This window comes from Peromyscus californicus, unplaced genomic scaffold, assembly GCF_007827085.1.
Source record: "Peromyscus californicus insignis strain IS unplaced genomic scaffold, ASM782708v3 Scaffold_8__1_contigs__length_139910024, whole genome shotgun sequence".
NCBI classification, from domain to species: Eukaryota; Metazoa; Chordata; class Mammalia; order Rodentia; family Cricetidae; genus Peromyscus; species Peromyscus californicus.
This window is the reverse complement of record NW_026294606.1, coordinates 62,299,905-62,321,807: the sequence shown is the minus strand read 5'-3', so window position 1 is coordinate 62,321,807 and position 21,903 is coordinate 62,299,905. Positions and strand designations below refer to the sequence as shown.

Genomic DNA, 21,903 nt, shown 5'->3' with positions numbered 1-21,903 from the left:
TGAGGGACCGGGTTCCCGCCAGCTATTGACTCCAGCTTGCCAGGCCCAGCAAGAACACAGGAGGAACCAGAGAAACAGCTGCTCAGGAGGGCCTTCCAATCAGCTGCTTTCACTCAGTTTTCTAGAATTGTATTCAATTCTACCGCTGCTTTGTTTTCTTAGATGTTAGAATTGTACCAAAGAACATCCCCTGGATAGAAAACCTTCTTGAGAGAGTGAAAGGCCACTTAAAAGAGATCTTCAGTAGAACCAGGGTGGGTGGCTTTGACCAACTTATAGGCATTCCCACCATTGAGGACCCAGTGCCTAAGAACTCTGTGGCAAGATTCTCTCTGCATATTTGGAGCTCACAAGCACAATTACCCTTCCTCATTCCCACCTCTGTCCTGGACCTCCCAAAGTGGTTCCTGATTTTTGCAAAGAGGTTTCCAGTTTGCACCATCCTCAGCACATGCCACAATCAGACCTCTCTCTGCATGAATTTTCCGACTTATTGTCCATTTAATAAGGAATGCATTTCTACAGTCCCAGCCAAATCACTGGCCACATTCCTTCATCCATTCAGTTTGCCCACTGACCCACCCTCTCTCCCCGCCTCCATGATCACCACGAGGCACTGAATAGAGTGAGGAGTGAGACTCATTCCCTTCCCTCAGAGAGCATTCACCTTGCCTGGGAGCAGGCATACACAGCCTGTACTCAGCACCTGGTGACTATTGGGTATCGTGCTGTATTACCATGTTCTCCAGGGAGTTGAGGAAGGCTCCACATACAATGTTTGCTATGAGGTTTAGGGAGTAGAGGGCTGCTGTCACTCTGTGGCCAAGCAGTGACTTTTTACGTGTGCCCTAACGAAATTGTTTTTCTAAATGAGACACGATGTGGACACTAAGTAAAACAATGAAAGCAGAGTGTCTTTGGTTAAAGTGGAGGTGGGATAAGGATGTTGTAGAGAGCACTCGGCTTCCTCTGTGCTTCTGAGCCCTACCTTTGCTCTTCCCAGAATGGTCACAGACGGATCTAGCCAGTTTGTTGCTAAAGACATCTTGGAAAGGCCTAGAACAGTGGTTCTCAACCTTCCTAAAGCTTCGATCCTTTAATACAATTCCTCATGCTGTGGTGACTCCCCAACCATAAAATTATTTTGTTCTTACTTCACAGCTGTAATTTTGCTACTGCTATGAATCACCATGTAAGTGTCTGATATGCAGGGTATCTGATCTGCAACCCCAAAGGGGTCAAGACCCACAGGTTGAGAACCACTGCCTTAGAACCTGCAGGCCTGGGAGAGGCAGATCCGCAGGGGACCTTGTCTCTCTCCTGTGTTGGCTACAAACTGGAAGAGCCAGGCTCTCCTATTGGGAATGGTGACTAACCCTGATTCTGAGGCACACAGGAGCTCACTGAGAATGTGTTGGTCTGCTGGCTTCACAGGAGGCTCTCACCTCTGGACAGTTTCTCAGGAGGGAAAATGTCTGTTCTAGGACTTGTTGATACAGCGCTCTCAGATGGAAAGACTTGTAGATACACATTTTTGCCTTACAGACATCCCTCTGATGTAGCAAGGCGGAGCTGCTTTGCTGACCACCAGCAAGGTTAAAGAAAACGTAATAGTCCCCATGAAGCAGCTCTTGGTACTGACCTGACTTGGTACTGAGTTGACATGATGCCAACTCAGCTGGCACTCTGAGCTGGTCTCTCAGCCGTGTACTCTGCATTTCTAGTCACGGAGCACTCCAGACTCAGGGCTGCAGACCTCTAGAGAGGGAAATGTGCTAGTCTGCATTTCTCTTGTGCTACTGAGGCTCAGAGCCCTCCTGCCAATAGCCTTGGACATGGTCTTCAGAGAGGGAACGTTGTCTTTTGTCTGGCTAGCCCCTAATGTCTGAGCCCAGATCCAGCACACCAGTGTTTCCAGTGTTATTTCTTTTACTTAGACAGCATGGTGCCACCTAGGGTGTGTTATCAAGCCCCTCCCTTGATTTGACAACCGGTTCCTGACCCTCACCTTTCACTACAAGCTTTGATTTTGGGGTGTGACACGTTTACGAGTTGAAAGTTTGGGGTGGGAGGAGGCAAAAAATGGAAGAAGAGTTCTGGCTTCTCAGTGGGTTTTCAGGAGCCACACTCTTTCTGTTTCATAAAGGGTTAGGTAGGTGTCTGTGCCATTTTGCAGGCAGAAAATTAGTTTTTCTTAGACTCATACGTAAGTAAGAAACACAAATTTAACATAAAACTCCCAAGGTGGAGAGATCTAATAGAAATGCCATTCTATTCAAACATAAAGCCTGTAGGAATATTTCAAAAGCTCCCTTTCAAGGGGCCAAGCAGCAGGCTTCCTACTTACAGCCTGGAAACTTACAGGCTAGCTCCCCTCACAAGCGACTTTGAAATCTTACCATCTCATGCAGAATGATCAATGCTTTCTCTGCTGTCCCTCACTCTGTAGTCCTGAATAGAACTGCCACTGCCCTCCACAGGCTGTGGTACTAGTGTCCCCCCATCTGACACAGTCCTGACACACCAGCATGAGTCTCAGGCCTGCCCTTCCTCTTTTGTCCCCTTCTTCAGAGTCCAAGATCACACGTTCAACAGGCAGTGGGCTTTCTGGGTGAGGATGTATAGAGTTGCTTCCTAGTGGTCTTTGGAAGCAAAGGGATTTTTCTGTTTTGCCTCATGCAGCTCTTGGCTAGAGATTAGCCACAGCCACCAAGGAGGATGAGACTCCAGACCTTGCTAAAATGCACTCAGAAGAACTCCCCCCACCAACTCTGTTTTGTTTCCAAAGTCAATTTATTGAATATTAATTCATAAAGACAACGATATAATTTTAATGAAAAATATCCTATATCACTCAAGACTTAAAACAATACCCCTTAGAAACACTGCTTTGAGAAATAATCACATTAACTTTACACATGAGTCCTTTCTTAAGCTTTATTTAAGAAATCGAGTACTATATAGTTCAATATATATAAGACACATCCAGTATTGTGTTCCTGATAGCAAGTGCATAGATTTTGTTAAGATACCATTTTCACTCGATAGAAGTGGTTCATGGTCACATGAAGGTAATATTCCCAGTGATTTTGCCCAAGCATGAGAGGAAAAAACAGAACACAGCAAAAATAGTGAACTACAACAGAAATGAAAAACAAAAACAGTGAGTTAGTAGAACAGTCGATTCCTGATAAGTGAATAAGCTGATTGTCTGGCCACAATGTTTTATTCACTTATCAGGAACGATTCGTGGTCCGCTTATGTTCACTGCATTGCCTAGCTTGCTAGCTCTGAGCCTGCTGATCATACCCCGTTGCCGTGGCCTGGCAGGCATGTGGTATCCATCAGCCAGGAAACGTATCTGGCTCTGTGGTTTCTCAAGGTGCTCTGTGCATGGGAAGTAGACAGACCTGCTCACACCATAGCGGAGTTTTACAAAATCAACACTGAGTGCGAATTTAAGCAGTGGCCAACTTTATAGTCACGAGTGCTTACAGGAGCAAGCCTTTGTGTCTTCTGTAGAGAAACCTTTGTCTCTCTGTGCGTGAACATTATGCCTTGTGCTGAATGGTGGTCATATTTGTGTTTCCAAGAGAAATCCATCCTGGAAAGAATTTGATCATCCTCTTTCCCAGTCTTTCCCCCCACTTGTGCCGCCCATCCTTCCAGAAAAGAAAGAAAAAGGAATCACACCTTTAGCTATCTTTCCTCACTAACGGAAGCAGCGGCCTTTCAGAGGCAGACTGACTGACTAGGCAGTGAGAGAGACAGCAGGAGTGTGGCTGGAAATCAGCTTCCAGCGGTGCAGGCTTAGGATTCTGAAACTCATCCCAGTGAGGTGTTCGGCCTAAGCAAAGAGTCGCCTTTCTTCTGCTTGGTAGGCCCGCGGCTGTTGACCTGACTGAAGAACAGGGACCTGAGGGGCCAGCTGAAACCAGAGGGTAGGCAGCCAGAGCTGTAGGGGACTCTTCCTGGCACCAGGCTCAGGGTGGCCTGACGCAGGCAGAGCGCATACACTGAGGAGTTAGAAGGGGTGAGAAGGGAGGAGAGCAGCCAGCCATGGCATCTGTGATGACCTTGAGGGGCGCCAGATTCCTGAGCTGGTGGACAGTAGAGCAAGGCGGGCCTGTGGCTTTCACTGCAGGGGAGTGGGGACATTCTCTGACCAGGGGTTGGGTGACAGTGGGAACACAGCTCTTCCTATCCTGTGTCCATCCAGGAGGAAGCATGGGACCTATGGCATTATGAGCTACCCTCTGGAAATGGACGGTGAGGACTTGAGCAGAAGTCCGCCCACCTCCCTCATTCAGTCCAGCTTCCATTGGAGTACCTGGCAGTCTTCCCACTTCCATCAGTTTTAGTAGTTGAAGCTACTCCTGGATTAAACTGATTAGCTTGTGGAAATGCATTTCTATACATACCTATTAACCGATGTAGCAGACATCTAAGTTTAACTCTTTTCGTCCCCCATTGACCAGCTAGTTTTCTTTTGTCCTTCCCTCACAGCTCCCCTCTTTTGTAAAGGTGATCCCTGCCTAAGCTCAACTGCAGAGAGGTGACTTTGGACTGGAGGGCAGACAGAAGAAACCCTGGGTCTGTTGCTTCTGCTCCTCTTAAGGTTGCAGCAGAGAGTTCATGGTGGTTAGTTAGGAACTGTGGACATGAGGGAGAGGAGAGGGAAGGAACAGGTGTGGTCAAAAGACCATAAAATGCCTTGTCAAGTCCAGCCCTGTAAGCAGTTACTAGATGAGTCACAGGGAAAAGACATACTGTCTTGGAAGCAGTGGGTAGGGTAGGCTACGCATAAACCAGAGGTGGGATGTGCAGTTTCCTCGTTTCCCAAATCAGATATTCACTTAGGTGGAATCGACTGTATCTTTTTACACAACATATAGAAAAAAAACGGATACGTGCAACAGTGAGGTGTAGAGATGCATCACCAACACAGAATGACTACCAACAACACAACACGCAGAGAGAAACAAGTATTAGGAAAATGGTTTAATATTGGAGACAGAAGCAAAAAATCGCATCACACAATAACATACATTACAAAAATAAGTCTGACTGTTTCAACTACACGGTTATGTTCACAATGAGGACAGGAGGGTCAGAAAAAACTTCAATCTAAACAGCAAAAAAGCAAACTCCTAAAGTTTAACTAATACATTTATCCACTTAAAGTGACTGAGTACTTCTAAGTCTAGTTATCTTATTGTGTAACTGCACAATACAGAATAAAAAGTGAAACTTACCGCTGTATTTTCAGACAAAATTCTAATGCTAGATATAAGCAAAGGGAACAAAGAAATCAAGCCAAAGTTTTTAATTCTTAAAAGAAAAGCAACTTTCTTTCTATCAGCCAGAAATCAAACTTGAAATCAGTCATTGTCAGGGGCCCACAAGAGTAAGCCACAAAAATTTCCATTTTTTTAATCTCCAGTATAAAAAGTCCCACTGGTACAAAATGCGTAAGTACAATCGGTTGTAGAAATAGGAAAGCCTGCGTTTGTGTTTTTTGGCTCAAATTCCATCAAACAACAAAATCCAAATGCATCAATAAAACAGAAACAATACTCAAATGGTCTTACAGTTTCCACTAGGTTGCATTAACTTTGGCTTTTCTCAGACAATATTTAAAAACTATTTTGTAATTCTAAACAAAATGGTATTATTAATCTACAAACAACAATTCCCACAGCACAAAAAACACAAATACATTTTTTGTATGACATTATTCAAAAGGTAATGAAACTACATTTTTTTAAAATTTTATTTCTTTTTAATTAGCACTTAAGATAATAAAAACAGAAACAGTAAATGATTCCAGAGTAGCACAAGCCAAAGAAGCAGAACCCCTGCGGTGAGAGAAAGGTGAACTTGGGACACCTGGGGCGCCACTCAATCAGAGTTCTCCGAGTGAGCTGGAAAAGCCTACGCTCTACACTTGATGTTTAAAAACGCAGTTTCCCTGTGTTTCCAAAGTCTTCCAAAACAGGCCCTGTCCACCCTCGCGGCTTTGTCCTTTTGACATTGAAAGATAGAGGACAGTTTGTCTCTGAGGAAGGTTACCTTTCTAACAATGAAACATGCAAAACCCAAAACCTCCCTCTTAATGTACTGTCTTGGTTGCCTGCAAAATGAGAAACACTCAACAGAAAGTCCTGCCGGCCCGAGCCTCTTCGGGGGACTGCAGGGGGTGAAGAGGAAGGAGGGCAGTTTGCATCCATGGGAAAAAAAAAATCTGATTTTATTTTTAGATTTATGTCATTGATTAAATAGATTCTGAATGAGATGGTCTATGAAATACAACTGGAATTCTCTTGGTTTCTACACGTGTATCTACACACCACCATATAGTAGAGACTGAGAAATGCGTGTGACCACTTTGTTATTAAGCTGAGTGCTGCAGAAAGTACAAAATAGCCCTCAAGGATGAAGGAAGGCCCCGGCAGTAGTAAACAGGTGTGGGGAACACGAATCATGTCATTGGAAGTGCACGTGCTGTAAGGAGGAAACTTGGTTTTTTGCATTGTGAGAGGCGAATCCTTTCCATCTCAGGGCTATCTAACACATTCACACACACACATTAAACCAATGGGGTGGGTGATAGGGGAAAGGGAGCTGAGACCAGAAGCTTGCAGGGTATGCTTTCCCCGAGGCTGGGTGTGTGCTGGGACTGTAGGTGTGACATTAGGGTCTGTCAGAACAAGACTTCTGTTCATCCAAAGCCAGACTCAGAGGAATATGGCACTTTAAAAAGTGGCAGCAGGAACTGGGCCTGGGTATTTGGTTCATTGTGGTGAAGAACACAGCTGAGCCCCTCTTACATGGCCAGCCCCTTTAAATGTGTTCAATCAAAAGTCAAAACACCCTAGAAAACTGGAGAGGCAAGGAAAAGCCGTGTGGGCTTTTCACACAGATACCTTGCATATTCAGGTGTCCATTGGAGTCCAAGAATCCCTAGCACAATGGCTGATTCAGCATTACTTATGAGTGTTTAAGAAACAAGAGCAAAATTCCTTGAAAGACTGAACCATTCAAAAGCCATTTAACTGCAGGGTGTATGAAAATATTATACACTAGGACATACCATGGAACCCCATCTCAAAAAGCAAATGGTGTCTTTAGGGTTTATGTTGGGGCTAAGTCTACCTGTTTTTACCTTCACAGGGTTTAACTCCATCTTTTACACTTAAACTAAAGGAGCGAAAGACAATAGGAATGGGGGTGAATTAAAAAAAAACAATGTAGGAAAAAGACTTAAGAGTTTTGGGTGTGTGGGTGGGTCTCAAAGAACAAAAATAAGAACTTAGAAGATGTAGATGGGAAAAATCCAAATCAGAAACACCCCAAAACAACCCAAGGCCGACAGTATAAAAAGGTACCAACATTCCAGATAGCTCTGGGTAGAAAGGGTTAAAAGTTCAAGACTTTCTCACCTTAGAGGTTTCCAGATATTATGAAGAAAATACATTGTGAGGGTTGCCTTCACAGCGTTGATGTGTATAGAGTGGTTACAAAAGTGACACATGGGCACTTATACAATGTCTTACAAAAACAGCGTAGAGAAATAACAAACGAGAACAGTTCAGGCAACAAGACCACAGAATAGCAAGTTAACAAACTTTGTAACCTTTTTTTTTTTTTTTTAAATATTAGGGATTTATACAAAACACATAATAAAATACCCATGTTATCAAATTACTTCTCACAAGAAACACACCGGAGCTCTAGGAAGGAAGTACCTTTGGAATTTGGCACTATATAGTTTTCACTTTTTTCTTTAAAAGAAAAAACAAAAACAGATCACATTTTGCTGAACACAAACACATCTAATAGTCCACAATAAAAAAAAGTGACATCAATGCTTCTCAAGCCAACACAAAACTTATTCTGGAATAGTTTTTTTTTTTTCTCTCACATGAAATTATTTTTTTAAGCAAACAACTTTTTTTTTTTAGATTCTTTTTTTTTTTTTTTTTGTTTTAAGAAAACCAATTCTAAGCTTGTCTTATCAACAAGTAACATTAAGACCTTGAGACTCATGAGGGGAGCACAACTGAATCCACAGAAGCACCGACATGACAGTTTACAGTAACCTTTCTCCTGTACATTGAAACAGTATAAAATATAGGTCATTTCATGGGCGTCAAACCATGGATTGTCTAACTGTGAGTCAGTTCAGCAAAAGGTGACACAAATAGGTAGCATTTGCCCCAAAACAGGGTAAATAGTTTTCTTATACTAATCTACAAAAAGTGGTTCTATATATATATCTTAATGAGAAAGTGAGCCACCTAAAATGGCCTTATCAAAAAACTTTACACTGCCTGAAAAATGTAAAAACTATTACAGACCTCTAGAGACTTAAAATCAGACAGTTTTTTTTTTTTCTCAAACTGTTTTTGGAAGTAGTCTGTTAGAAACCAACATTCTGTGTCCCTGGACACATATTGCTATTGTCACCAGTGACCGGGAAGAATGCCAATCCCTGTGTAATACTTTCAAGTCTGTTTTATGAAAAGAAAAAAAAAAAATAAGAAAGAAACATTTTTGCCACAGGTTTTTTTTTCTATAATTTGTCTAATAGTTTCAGTCTTGCATGAATGCAGCAATGTTTTTCACATTGACTTCCCAGAATTCATAGCTAGATGAGGTCACATGCAAATTTCAAAGGTCAAACTAGATCAAAGGTCAGTAGGAGAACCAAATATGATGTGAGGTCAGAAAGACATCAGAAACAATGACGGGACGATGAAACTGTTTTTGAGACGCCACAGGGACATGCTAGGCAAACGATGAACTAACGGGCATGAAGATGTCTAGGGAGAAAACAAGGAAGAGTAAAAAGTTACACAGAATCTACGCAGCAGCAACAAAATCACTTTCAAGGGTGCAGGAGAAAAACTAATGCAAATCTTAGGTCTTCAGGGAGTCTATGAGCCATTCACATAATTTGCATTTCTTACACTCTTTTTCCACAGCACAATGAAACCCCAAGAGAATCCATCTGGAGAGAGTGAGAGGGGATGGATTCTGGGTGTTTTGGGGTGAGGGACTAGCGAGGGACAGAGGAGAGGGTCCAGTTTGAACAAAGGTGACATATGGGGAAGTCAAGACAACTGAACTGTAAACTAGATAATGGAAATTACGAACAAAATAATCAGACAGATACAAACAACGAGAGGATAAAGCATGAACTTCAGGTCTAGGGTTCAACAGTGAAAAAAAGCCCATTCCTGGAACAATTCCTCTAGAGACTACTTCAGAAGGTCCTAGCTAGACAGAGAACTGCTCTTTAGGTACCCAATAAGTTAACAATAGGCAATAAATAACTTCCATTATTTCTGAGGCAGTAAAAATTTTGTATAAAAATAGAAATGCTTTTTTTACAAATAAAATTTACAGGCCTGTGGCTTTCTTTTTTTATTTAAGTATTATTTATGTATTTATTTATTATTAAATTTATCTTTCAAGAAACATCAAGTATTTTCACTCATTTTTATTTTATTTTTAAACCCTGTAGCTTTAAGAAACAGATCTCTAAATCTTTTTTTTTACATTAATCCTTTCTAAAAACAAAAATAAAACAATAACAAAATAGACAACCAGTGTAATAATCTGACCAATAAATGTCATGTTTCTTTGAACCCTAAAATCAAATCCTACCTATATTAAAACAAACCAATGTAGTGGGAGGATGTTCTGTGGTGTTTTAAGTGCGTCTCCTGGCTTCTCCCTCTGCTAGGCCACCATGTTAACTCTGAACGTGGGGCCCTCTGAGGGGCGGGCGGGCGGGCGGGCGGGCAAGGAGGGGTGAGTTCTCCAGGCAGTGCTCTTGGGGCACCAGTGGTTTCAGAGTTAGAATTGCACATTAGTGTTTGCTTGCCTTTTAAAATCTCAAGATGTCATCTATTTGTTTATATGTTTTTCTTTTAAAAAGCAAAACAAAAACATTTTAAAAAGGAGTAAGGATATTCAAATTGCCAAATGAAGGAGAATACAGTGGCACATTAGAGGAGGAGGGTTTACTCAACAGAAACAAGGTAGCCCAAGTTTAATTATGGCAAACTGGGTGGGGCATGAGTGGAAGAAATGGAGGCCTTATTGTAAAAATAACGTCTCTCTTGGTAAAAGTTGGCATTGTGGTCCCTCCTCTGCCTTCCCTGTTGAGAACAGGCTGGCTTGTGGGACTTACCCTAAGAAAGCTAAAATAAGAGCAGGGAGCTTCTGGGGTTAGGATCAGTAAGGTTTGCTGTCGTTCTTGGAGCGCTTCAGCTGCACCTTCAAGCGTTTCATGCCGATCTGAAAGCCGTTCATAGCCTGGATTGCAGCTTGTGCAGAGACTGGATTGTCATAGCTAACAAAACCTGCAAAACATAAAGGGGAAGGAGGTAGGGAGGTCAGGGTGAAGGGGAAGCCAATCAGAAAATGGGGCTGGCGGGGCTGGCCGGCATAGAGTGACTGCAAATGCTGAGAGGTGCCTGTCCCAGGATCTGAGCTGAGCTCTGCTAGGTTTATGCAGTCCTAGGCATGCACAGTGCATGCCTGTGGACAACACTGGTAATACCCACTGGCAAGTAGGGAAAGAGCTAGTTGGAGTGCAAATTCTCCATGGAGGACAAGAACCCTCTCCACAAAACTGCAGCTAAGTTGTTCTAGTCAACCTTGCCCTCTATTTAGTGCTTTGAAGTCATACCTGTTTGTTTTCCCTCCCCCCCTCCCTGCCCCCCAAGGGATCCTTTGGAAAGAATCCTCGGGAGAGAATAAGTATTCAATCTATTCATAGACAGAGTCTACAAAGGGCTGGCTTAGGATGAGTCAAGCACCGAATCAACTGAATTAGAATAATGTATACTAGCTTCTTAGCATTTTGGAATTACTGTTCAAACCCAGAGGTGAAAACCTCCATGCCTTTCTCTTTGTTTCAGGGCTTAATAATCATCTCAACATATTCCAGTTATTTGTATCTGCAACAATAAGCCACCATCAGAGAGAGAGAGAGAGAGAGAGAGAGAGAGAGAGAGAGAGAGAGAGAGAGAGAGAGAGAGAGAGAGACACGGACAGAGAGACAGAGACAGAGACACAGAGAGAGACACAGAGAGAAAACATGGAGAGAGAGAGACAGAGAGAGAGAGAGAGACAGAGAGAGAGAGAGAGAGACAGAGAGAGAGAGAGAGAGAGAGAGAGAGAGAGAGAGAGAGAGAGAGAGAGAGAGAGAGGAAGGAGAGGGAGAGAAAGGAGAAAGGCATGCCTGTTTCTGAAACAGAACAACTGATATTCTGGAAAGATTCGGGAGGAAGGAATTCTGGCTGCAGAGTTCATTCTAACAGGGTAGTGGGAGGCCAGTCAGGCAAGTGGTGAGCTTGTGCACCTCCTGACTCTGAGTGGAGACAGAAAGCTACTCCATGGATTGAATTTCACTTTGAAACATGGACGATTCTGGCATTTTCACTTATCTACTACTATGAAGGTTTAAAACTAAAGAGAACATTCTTTTACAAACCAGTGGAGGGGGCAAAGGACATAAACATACTTTGAGCAGAGTTCTCAGCTGGTAAAAGTGGACACAAGGTCTAAGGCAGGAAGACGTTCCATAGGGAAGTTACAACGCAAAAATGGTTGTTTATATTTCTATTTCCTCCAGTTCCTGTCAAAGTAATCTCAAGTCTAAGATTTTCACTCTGATGTGACTTCTCCTTTCTCTTGGGGTCTTTTAGGTAGAAGTGGCAAGATGATTAAAGAATGGAAATGGGTCAAGAGTGAGATGGATGAAAGGATGGGTTTATTACGACGAGCAACTCAGCAAACTGGGAGCTTAAGACATAGACTCACTCCCTGAGAAACCTGGGAGGCAAAGCTTTTAAGACAAATTGAAAATACATCCGGGATTCTCACAGCTACAGCTTGTATTATCATGAACATATTGGTTAAGTAGTTTGTGGACTGATAAAATCTCTTTCCAAGGTAATGTTTCCTCAAATCATGGACTACTGTCCCTTTTAGTCTCCAGATAAACTTAGAACAATTATGCAGCTATGACAAATATGTCTGTCTAAAAACCTTGCCCAGGAAACCTTCCCAAAGGTAAGCCCTGGCTCTCACATGCATGCACCTACGTGACAGCTTAGGTTCCATTTCACTCCTCAGCTGTTACAAGGGTTTCTATACAGTTCCCACAGCAGAGGTGTAGTGGGCTTAGGCTGACAGCCTTTCTCCTAGGGTAAAAACTATCACTGGAAATGGTTGGTGCATTAATTCTTTTAACCCCTGAGGCTTAGACCATTCTGGATGATGAAAGATTTTAGCACCAGAGCTGTAGAACCAAAACACTATCTACCAGTCAGCCAGATAAAGTCTGAACTTATGGCTATTTGAAAACTACTCTACTTTAGATATTTTTCTTTGTAACACATACAATCCTATTTCTTTTGGTCCATATCTTACTTTTATAAAATGTACCACCTCCTACAATATGAATTATTAAACTGTAGGAGTGATGTCAACAAAAGCTCTGAATACCCTGGCCTCTTAATATCTTTGGGGCTAAATCAGTTTGAAAAATAAGGAAGTCATGGATTTAACAAATGCTCTCCTTGTCATATAGAAACACCAGGACAGGAATTTTCATTACTCTGTTATGGGGGGGAGGCATGCTCCCTCTGGACCCCAAGGGTGCAAGGCCTGACAGCTAGGTGCTTTGTAGTGTTTGATGAATACCTGCATATTTGTGTGCTCTGGCCTATGCACACAGCCCTGGCCATTTTTCAATCTAAGCCTATCATAGTGCTTTGTTCTCTGTAACCACAGGACGCACCAACTGCTGTCCTTAGTCTGCAGAGATCCAGTGTGGCAGCAGCCTGCTTATGAGTGTGGACAAATGTAAGCTAAGTCTGAGCTATTGGAGATTGTAGGAGTAAGGAGTTAGTGGCAGAGTGTCCGCAGTGTCATCTGTAACAGTACAGACTGAAAACTCATGACACCATCTACAGGGCTTGAAGAAACTACTGCTGCTCTATGGTGAGAAAGAATCAAGATATATAGGAAGATGCTTTAATACTACAGTATAGAATATTACCTAAGATAAGGGAATGTCCCCTTTTATGTAGCACTTCCCCCTTTTCTGATTAAATAACTTTGCCCAAATCTGTTTACATGCAACTAGAAAGTCAGGAGCCACCACCATAAGGAAGGCCCTATCCTGACTCCTGCCTGGGAAACCTGCAATGTTTAGCTAGGTTTCTTTTGCATACCAAAGCACTTGCTCAGATTGGTCTGTTTGTCAATGAAGACTTTAGCAGAGATAACATTTCCAAAGGGCATGAACATCTGCAGAATGTCCTGGTCTCCAAACTCCTGTGGAAGGTGGTAAATAAAGAGGTTTGCCCCCTCTGGACCTAAAGAGGAAGAAAAAATCAGAGTAAGGTATCCCCCAAGTCTTAGTCCCCAAAGCCTCTTAGGAATACTTTAGTAATAGGTAGGTTAGCCATTTGGCTTTTTCTTATAAAGAATAAGCAGATGGATAATTTTAAGTGCCAGCATGATCTTCAGGAAAACATTCATCCTTTAAAATTTCTTAATTGGTGGCGGGGATGTGGTGGGGAGGTGGGATGTGCTCTAAGTAGCTTCTTTTTCATGGAGCCTCTTTGGCTCACTTTAGCTGCGCATTAGATCTCATCTTCATGGTGGTGAGGGTGGTAGCAGTAAGCAGGACAGGGATGGAAACTATGCATGGGTTATTCCTGGGTGGCCATGTTTTATGTGCAGACTATCTCCTGAAGTGGAAGAGAATGTTCTTTGCATTCTAAGCAAATTGCAGCAATTTAGAATAATGAATACAACAGCAGTAATGCTGCTCAGGTTTCTCAATCATTTGCCCAGGTATTCAGGCAGTTTTGATTTGGCAAATCTGTGCGCACACACTGTAATAATCATCTTTATTAGAATGACTGGCAGGGAGTCAACAACTGGGGGAAAGGTAGCTAGAATCTTACAATTGTGACAGGCCGTTTATCAGTGAGGATTAGACTTTGTGCGTGCAGTGGACCCAAGAACTTCTGCAAGAGGGAGTTAAACACAGCCTTTCTCTTTCCACGCAAATTCCAGAAAGCAGGGGGGAGGGAGAAGGTCGTTTTGGCTATGCTGTTTGAAAGGTTAGTTGTCTTAGTTCCTCACTGAACTCAAGACTCACCAATACAAGAGCTGCATGGAAGGTAAAAGAATGAAAAGAAGGAAACCAGACGCACTGGACAGAGAGGACAAAGCTGGGATACTTCTTGATGCTGGGGAGAAAAGGAGCTCACAGACCTGGGGAAGTGACTTCTACACGTGGCTATCACAGGAGAGGGAACTTGCCTGCCTATCCCATGTGGTTCAGGGGCCAGCATCCTTTGAGTTCCTTATAGAACTCTTACAGTGGGGAATGGTATCTATGTGTATGGATATGAGGAAGATGGGGATTAAAAAGAACTTTGTAAAAATAAGTGGGCACATCTTTGTCTGCCCCCAGAAAATTAATGAAGAAAGTGTCATAAAGAATAAGACTTTACTGAAGCCAGAGATGTAGTTACTTCTTCTTTACTTAAAACCATGTCTGTATTACTATATGCTTACAGATTCTATGGATATTTCTATAATCCAGCTCAAGGGAGGCCTGTTTTAAAGGGAGACAACTATAGTTGACACTGCTCCTTCTCTGTTTTCTGATCCTAATATGGATAGATGCGAAAACTCCAATGCTGGAAATGGGCATGCTAAGTGCTACTGTCCTGTGTGTGTTCTTAGTAACAGGCATACTGGCCAAATGTATACCCCAGACTTAGTGTGCTTTTAAATAAAGGATTTAAATGCTTCAAGAAGGATGAATGGGGCTCAGTCTGCATTGTAAGGAATGCTGCTACTCCTGAAGCCTGAGCAGCAAGTGCATTTTAATGAACAAGACAGACTATCTGTGCCTGAATGATCCTGGGAATCCAGAATGCTATATACATTCTGATTCTGTCCATGCCAGAGAGGGGGAGACCATGAACAGTGAGACAGAAAAAAAGAGGTATTGGTCCTTCTGTTTATTATTTTCCCAGGGACAAATTCCCAGTATCTTGATCCCCCTCCTCTGCCATGCCATTACCAAGAAGCAGTTTGATCTTTTAACCCTCCCAACTGAGATTAAAAAAAAAAGTTTCATATAGAAAAACATTCATTGTATGTAACTGATGTAGCTGATACCCAAACCAACAAAAATTCCAACACACACACACACACATACCCCTCTCTCTCTCTCTCCTAGATCTCTAAAAGTAATTTAAAATCTTTTCATAACTCACTCGTTTTGTCTGTCTGTCCACTTTCTCCTAGCACAACACCTTAACTGGCAGTTCTGTTATATTAGTGGTCCCGACAGGCTGGTTGCTGTAGTCTGTATTTCTCATAGGGTGCCTGATTTAGCACAAAACTCCAAGGCCTAGAGGCAACTATCTTTTAGAACAAAGCTACACTAAACCACAAGTGCCACTTGCTGGGTACTTGAGGGCTCTAACTATCTGTGTGTACAAAACTTGCCTCCTGTTGAGGAAGGGAGATGGGGATGTATGAGAGCAGCCAGAGGATGTTCACAATGGCATGAAAGGTGATGGACTTTCCTGATGTTTACATCTGTAGAAATGCTATAATCCTTCAGAAAATTAGCTATGGAAACATTCATTTAAGTCATTTTTTTTTTTTTTTTTTTTTTGCCTAGTAAATGGCTAATTTTCCTGTGGTGGAAAAATATATCAGAGTCCATGACTAAGTAGTTCAGGGTACATTTCAACTCTAACTAAAGGTCAGAACAAGGACAGATCTTTAGATTAGGGAATCTCAAAATCTGCTGAGTAGTAGACCTGTTCTCTCCCTTCATTTTAAACTAATGGCAGATGGATGATATCCTTGAGCTAGATTAACTGGGTGAGAAGATGATCAAAAGAGAGGTATGAGAAGGTAAGAGATGGGGCTGGGGGCAGGGACAAACAACCCAAACCAATGAAATGAACAAACCAAAAGCTATGACTAGTACCAAAAAAAAAAAAAAAAAAAAAAAGCCCTAAAGCATATCACTGGTAGCCAACATCCCTAAATTAGAAGTAGGACATGGTGATCCTGACCTCTAGTCCTTACAAGTCATAGAAAAGCAGCTTACAGTAGCAGTAAGCTGGGGTGAAGTCATTTAGAAAAACATTGTTACAGTGCCCAGACTTTAGCCATTGAATTTTTAATCTTTTGGTGCAGTTTTATATCTGAGTGGCCCAAGTATATTGTCCTGTAAAGCTATGCTGGATAATGGAGAGACATCCAGCGTTCTCCGGAACCATTTAGGGGACTTAGCTTTGTTACCTTACAGGTTTTCTCCCATGGTACTTACTGCTCACAGTGCTTACAGGGACTAAACAAAGACAGGCTTTCTCAGGGAAGATCTGTGGTGTTCATGATGAGGGGGTCCCTTTCAAACACCCCGTGAGACACAGCTGTCCAAACAGCTGGGCATGCTTGAATACTTACAGAAGTCACAGCTCGGAGGAAAGAGCTGAGGAGTAACTTAGATCTCATGGATTTTTTTCTTTTTTCCATGATCTCTATGCTATTTGTTAAACGAAACTTTATTTTATTTTCTATTTTTAAGTTGTATTTCCTTAAAGATACTAACTTTGCAGAGTAAAACTATGATACCACTTAGCAGATTACCATCTTTAAATTAATATTTAAAGCAAAGCCATTTGTAGCTAAAATGAGGATAAAAGGGAAGAAGAAAACAACCAACAAAATCTTCTCTGATTTACCTTTTCCCATATTCTGAACAAGTCAGAAATAAAATCACACATTGCTGACTGCTTTACAGCAACTTCAGCTAATGAAGAGATTAAAACAGTGGAGTGTGGTAGTGTACAAGTGTAATCACAATCCTAGTTCTGGGGAGGTGGAGCCAGGAAGACTGGCACAAATTCAAGGACAGCCTGGGCTGAAGGATGAGACCCTGTCTTAACCAACCAACCAATAAAGCAAAAGAATGAAAAGGAAGAAGGACAAGCTCTCCTTATTTGAATGAGGCCATATACCATTTTACAATTAGCTTTAATTTATTCTTAGTATTAGCTTGCTGAAATGCACCCTGCCTCACTGAACCCATCACTTACCTTCTTTCCCAGAAGACATCCTCCCTATACAGCAAACTAAGTCATTTCTAACTGAGGATTCCACCATTAGTTGGAGCCCATTGCTTATTGAGAACTTCAAGGGGCATGGACACCAAGAACCTGGGGAATTCAGGAGAGAAGTTCTTCCCTCACACCAGACTGCATTAGATGGCACCTCTCACTAACAAGTTTCTGTGTGAGGAGAGAGACCGAGTGTTCTGGGGAGAGGATGTATCGGGCATTTTTGATGGTAGCAACTAGAAAATCATTTCCTGTATGCACCCGATGGATGAGAACTTCTTAAGGGATTCGTGAAAAACTGAGGAACACCTAAGATGAACAGAAGATTGTGACAAAGGGCTCATGCCTGAGACTTTTCTTTTAACGTGAATACTAGCAATTAAGCAGGTGATTCCTCTTAAGACACTGGCTTAAGTCAGCATACTCTGGGCATGCTGTAAAGGCAAATGCAGACCCGGCTGGCCCCGCCAGGCCCTGAGGTACAGCTAGACACCCACCTTCCTTCTGGCTGCCCGCAGCACTCTGCTGTTGCAGCAGGCTCTGGCTGTACAGAGTGGGCAGTGCAGCTGCCGCATACTGCTGAATTCCTGAGTAGGCCTGGGTTAGGGCGTCCATGGTGCCGGCCGTACCATTCGTCAAGCCCGTGGCGCCAAGTCCTCCATTCAGAGCCGCCATACCTGAGAGCATTTGAGCAACTTTACAAAAAACCCAACAATAGAGAAGAGAAATAGCACTTATTCATTAGTGCTTTCCAAAGGAAGTCAGAGAATCATTTGACACAGTACAACAGCAAGAGCATGCAGCCAGCACACCAATTAAACTGACAGAAAGTCAAAAACGACACACAGGAAGAAATAAATCACAAGAATGTGGAGAACAAAAAGAATTAAGCAATGATAACTCTCCCTCCCTTTGCCAGTGATAAAAATGCAGTGAGGCCCTAAAGTCAGACAGAACCACTCCATGCAGTGTGCTGCTGGCAAGTACCATTGTTACCTTTTTGAAATATATACCTTCTGTTTCTTAGATCTTAGAAGCATGTAAAGGAAAAGAAAACCCAAACCAAGCCCAAACCTTAGTGGCCGAGGCCTATCACATCTGTTTGCTGCTGTCCACTGACTACAGCTCTTAGGGGGCCCAGGGTGGCTCAGGAAGCTTGGGAGCAGAGAGGAACCCTTCACATTCAAGCTGCGTGGCTAGGAAGCGGCAGAGCAGACAAGTCTTAGATGTGTACTTCAGTGAGTCGGCAGTACCAGAGAGCTGACTTCCCTCAACAGCAAAGGATGTTGTGAGGGACTGGGCTGCAGGAGTACATAACCTAGCCGCTTCTGAACCGAGGAGCAGGACCCCTCGAGCTACTTACAGAGAGTAATCAGTGCCATGTTTCCCAGTGAACTGGAGTGACACTGTCTGTAAGCTGGATTCTGGCAGCAGCTTGGGGGATCTGAATGTTGACCAGTATGTGATTTTGTTCTGGTGTCTTGGTTGCTCTGTGTGGTTGCTGACTGTGTCATTTTCTTAAATATTGAGTCAAATCAGACAGTACTTCATGTAGTATGAACTTTCCCATGAACTCAGGAAATGGAATAGGTAGCACAATTACCTTTGGTTTCTTTTATGATTAAAAAGCTTTTAAAAAGATCTGTTTCTGAGAACAACTTACTGGAAATAATGCTAATCTTGATGGTAATGGAGGATCACTACCAAAAGATGCTTGCAAAGTATGAAGAAAAATCAAGTGTCAGAAGCACTTAACACTCCATCAGGGTCACCTGCAGTCCACAGGAAGGATAGAGAGTAGGAGATGTCCTGTTTACACTGTTTGTGCTTATACCATGTGGACAACGCCATCTCTTGAGATAGGAAGTTGACTGTGACTTAGCAAGAGAGGACTCTCCTAGTGCATTGACTTTGGGTTTCCTATTGTGGGGCTTGAGGAGACAGAACTGGGCCTTTGGGGAGTGGTACAACATACAGCGTCCTCATAGAGGCCGTGTAAGGACGAGTCTGAAGGCCTCAAGAATGAAATACTAGCCTTTGGAGAAAGAGTAATTTGGAGTCATTCAGCAAGTACAGAGTAAGCTAAGAGGTGCTGGCCAGAAGAGGACCTGCTGCATCTGCTCTAGGTTCTTGTTATGAATAACTCTAGTCTCTTCTAGTCCACTCATGCAAACAAGCACTGTTAAAGAGCTTAGAGACAGTTTGTCCTCCCAGTTACTCCAAATGGATCCCTCGGATACCAACTAATCACATTTACCTCACTGTGTCTTGTCTTCCCACTCATTCCTATTGTTAAGGGTGCCAAAGGGCTGGAGAGGAATTCTCCTTTTCCCTTTTGGTTGTTTTATCCTTACTGCTCAGTATGTGTGTGTGATACTTCTGAGAAGCCTAAAGGAGTACATGGGACAACGTGGAAAAACTAGTTCTCTCAGTTCACAACGATGTTAGGGATACAGACCATCAAGCTGTGGACTTGATTCCTTTATAGGAGGGAATTCTGAAAGGAAACTGCCCTTCTCCCAGGCTGTGTGGTTTCATGTGTACACAGAACCTTTGGAACTCTGGGTTGCCCAGCTGCCTGACATGTGCTGAGGCCTGAGTTCTACTCTAATGAATACCTCCAAATCTGTCACTCTTCACAGCTTATCTGATAAGGGCTGTGCAGCCCCCATACACTGTCACATAAGTCCCACACAAGGACTCTACTTAGTCTGCATCTTTGATTCTTCCCATTGTGTTATGTTCCACCTCGTAAAACAGAAACAGAATGAACTTCATATTCTCAAGTATTGAAGGAGGTTTCCTGACTAAGAAGAGTATGGGGGAGGTCTGCAACTCCAGCTATGTATGTCCTCCATCCTTCTGGGCAGTATTTTGTCATGGCCTGCTGTGGCCTCACACTATACTCTAACAAAGACCTATTTTCTGGAAGCTCTGCTTGCTTCTACTGCTGCTTTGTGTGTGAAAGAAAACTCTTAGCCATATGTACTTGGGGACGGTTATACGGAGGCAGGAAGTAGTTGGAGTATAGATGCCAAGGTAGGGGAACTGGTCAGGGACTTATGCAGATAAGAATGAGATAGCTTGGTCATCCCAGCCGAAAGCTTCCCTTTTCTAGAACATTACCATATTCTTGAATAAAGAATAAAGGGGAGTTTAAAAAGTTCTTTCAAATAAAAATGCATTTAGAATATTTATACTGTCTTGGAAAATCTGGAGGCTATGTGTTGGCCAACTCAGGGAGCATCTGAAGAACCGTCAGAGGAGGATTTCAAGTTTTGAGAGTAATTCTTATGAATTACCTGATGCTATTCTACATTAAATAATCATGGTACCAAAGTTAACACTTAACAACTCAGCTGCTCGAATCTGATTACCTCTAAAGGCCTTGGACAACAGAAGCAGAGATTTGAAGAAAGTTTAGTTGAATAAAACATTCCAATTATTTCAATGTAAAAGAATAGGGCTTTTCTTTGAGAAAGCTGCACAGATCAGTTCTTTCCCCCATTCATCTAAATTCTCCCGTATGCTATTTAGACAGAGAAGGCTGGATAAAATGATAGGTGTGACAAACCTCTGTACGGGAGTCTGGGTAGCTAGCCTGACACTCTAGTTGGTATGCAGCCTGATTACTCAGTCTTTTACATTCACTCTTCAGACCCAAGTTAAATGACCAGACACACCCACAATTATTTTTGTGAGTATCATGGAAATTGTACTAAAAAAGCAGAACTAGAAGTGTGCTATAAGTAGACTACATTTATTTGCAAGCCACTCTTCTAGGAGATAGATCACATAAATAAGAGAGAAAGTAAAACATTTATAGAATACTTATAGAATAGATTTATGACCTACTGACTGAGGTAAGTTTTCCTTTGAACAGATGAGGGGTAGCCTGCTAAGCTACACCTTAATAACCGAGGATCTGGGAGAGACCTCTGGAATTAGGGAGGACGGGTATCAGTGTAGTTACGGTTGCACTTCCATGCTTGCCCATGTTGGGATGATCACAGATGCAAATGTGACTGGGGTGTGCTCTGGTATGGAATGACGTTCACCTTCAGAAATTGCTAGCTTACAGATTAAAGCAATGACTCCACATGTAAAGAAGAGCACTGTAAGCTAGGGTAATGTGCCCAAAGCCTCTCTTCTTTTCTTCACACAAAAGAATTTCAAAATCACTTTTCACCAAGTGTTTATGACTAGTTACAGTAAAATAGTCATAATTTCAAGGACAACATGTTAAGCCATATGGAAGAGTAACAATTTAAAAAAAGAAAAGCAAGGATGCCATTTCACTTACATTTAGAAATAACCAATCAGAGGCTCTCGATTAGATATATCTGCACAAAGCATTTTTCATCTTAATTTAGATATTAATATATAAAACATATCCATGAAATCCTTGAACTATCCAGATGAAAGATCTGAATGACCAGTGTTCTTTTTGATCTCGTTGATTCTGGATTTACCTTTAGAGGGCTGAACTTTTATTTTGCTTCACTCATTAATATATAAGGGAAAGGAAAGGAAAGGTTTTTCAAACAGTTTAACCTAGCAACTTATCTATGAACCCTTTTAGAGAGGGGATGACCCTCTGGCAGGCAAGAGGTCCAAGTCTAGGCCAAGAAGCCTCATCTACCTCCTTTCTGTCTGCTGCTTTGTTCATGGAGAATAGCTGGTTCTGTTCAGAAAACCAGAATCCTCTCAGTCC

The 21,903-nt window shown here is 42.4% G+C and overlaps 1 protein-coding gene across 30 annotated transcripts in view; it reads right to left on the bottom strand.

The window, feature by feature from the left end:
• Positions 1 to 2,923: 2,923 nt before the first annotated feature.
• Celf2 (CUGBP Elav-like family member 2) overlaps positions 2,924 to 21,903 on the bottom strand; it is an 842,930-nt gene continuing 823,950 nt past the window's right edge. For 14 of the 30 annotated variants that reach the window (XM_052727707.1, XM_052727708.1, XM_052727705.1 and 11 more), the window contains 3 exons: positions 17,687 to 17,884; positions 13,257 to 13,400; positions 2,924 to 10,373 (listed from right to left, as the gene is read on the bottom strand). In XM_052727707.1, the coding sequence (XP_052583667.1) occupies positions 10,246 to 10,373; positions 13,257 to 13,400; positions 17,687 to 17,884 (470 nt within the window). In that variant the 3' untranslated portion in view covers positions 2,924 to 10,245. The remainder of the gene's footprint in view (positions 10,374 to 13,256; positions 13,401 to 17,686; positions 17,885 to 21,903) is intronic. The other 16 variants (XM_052727690.1, XM_052727691.1, XM_052727698.1 and 13 more) reach the window with 4 other exon arrangements.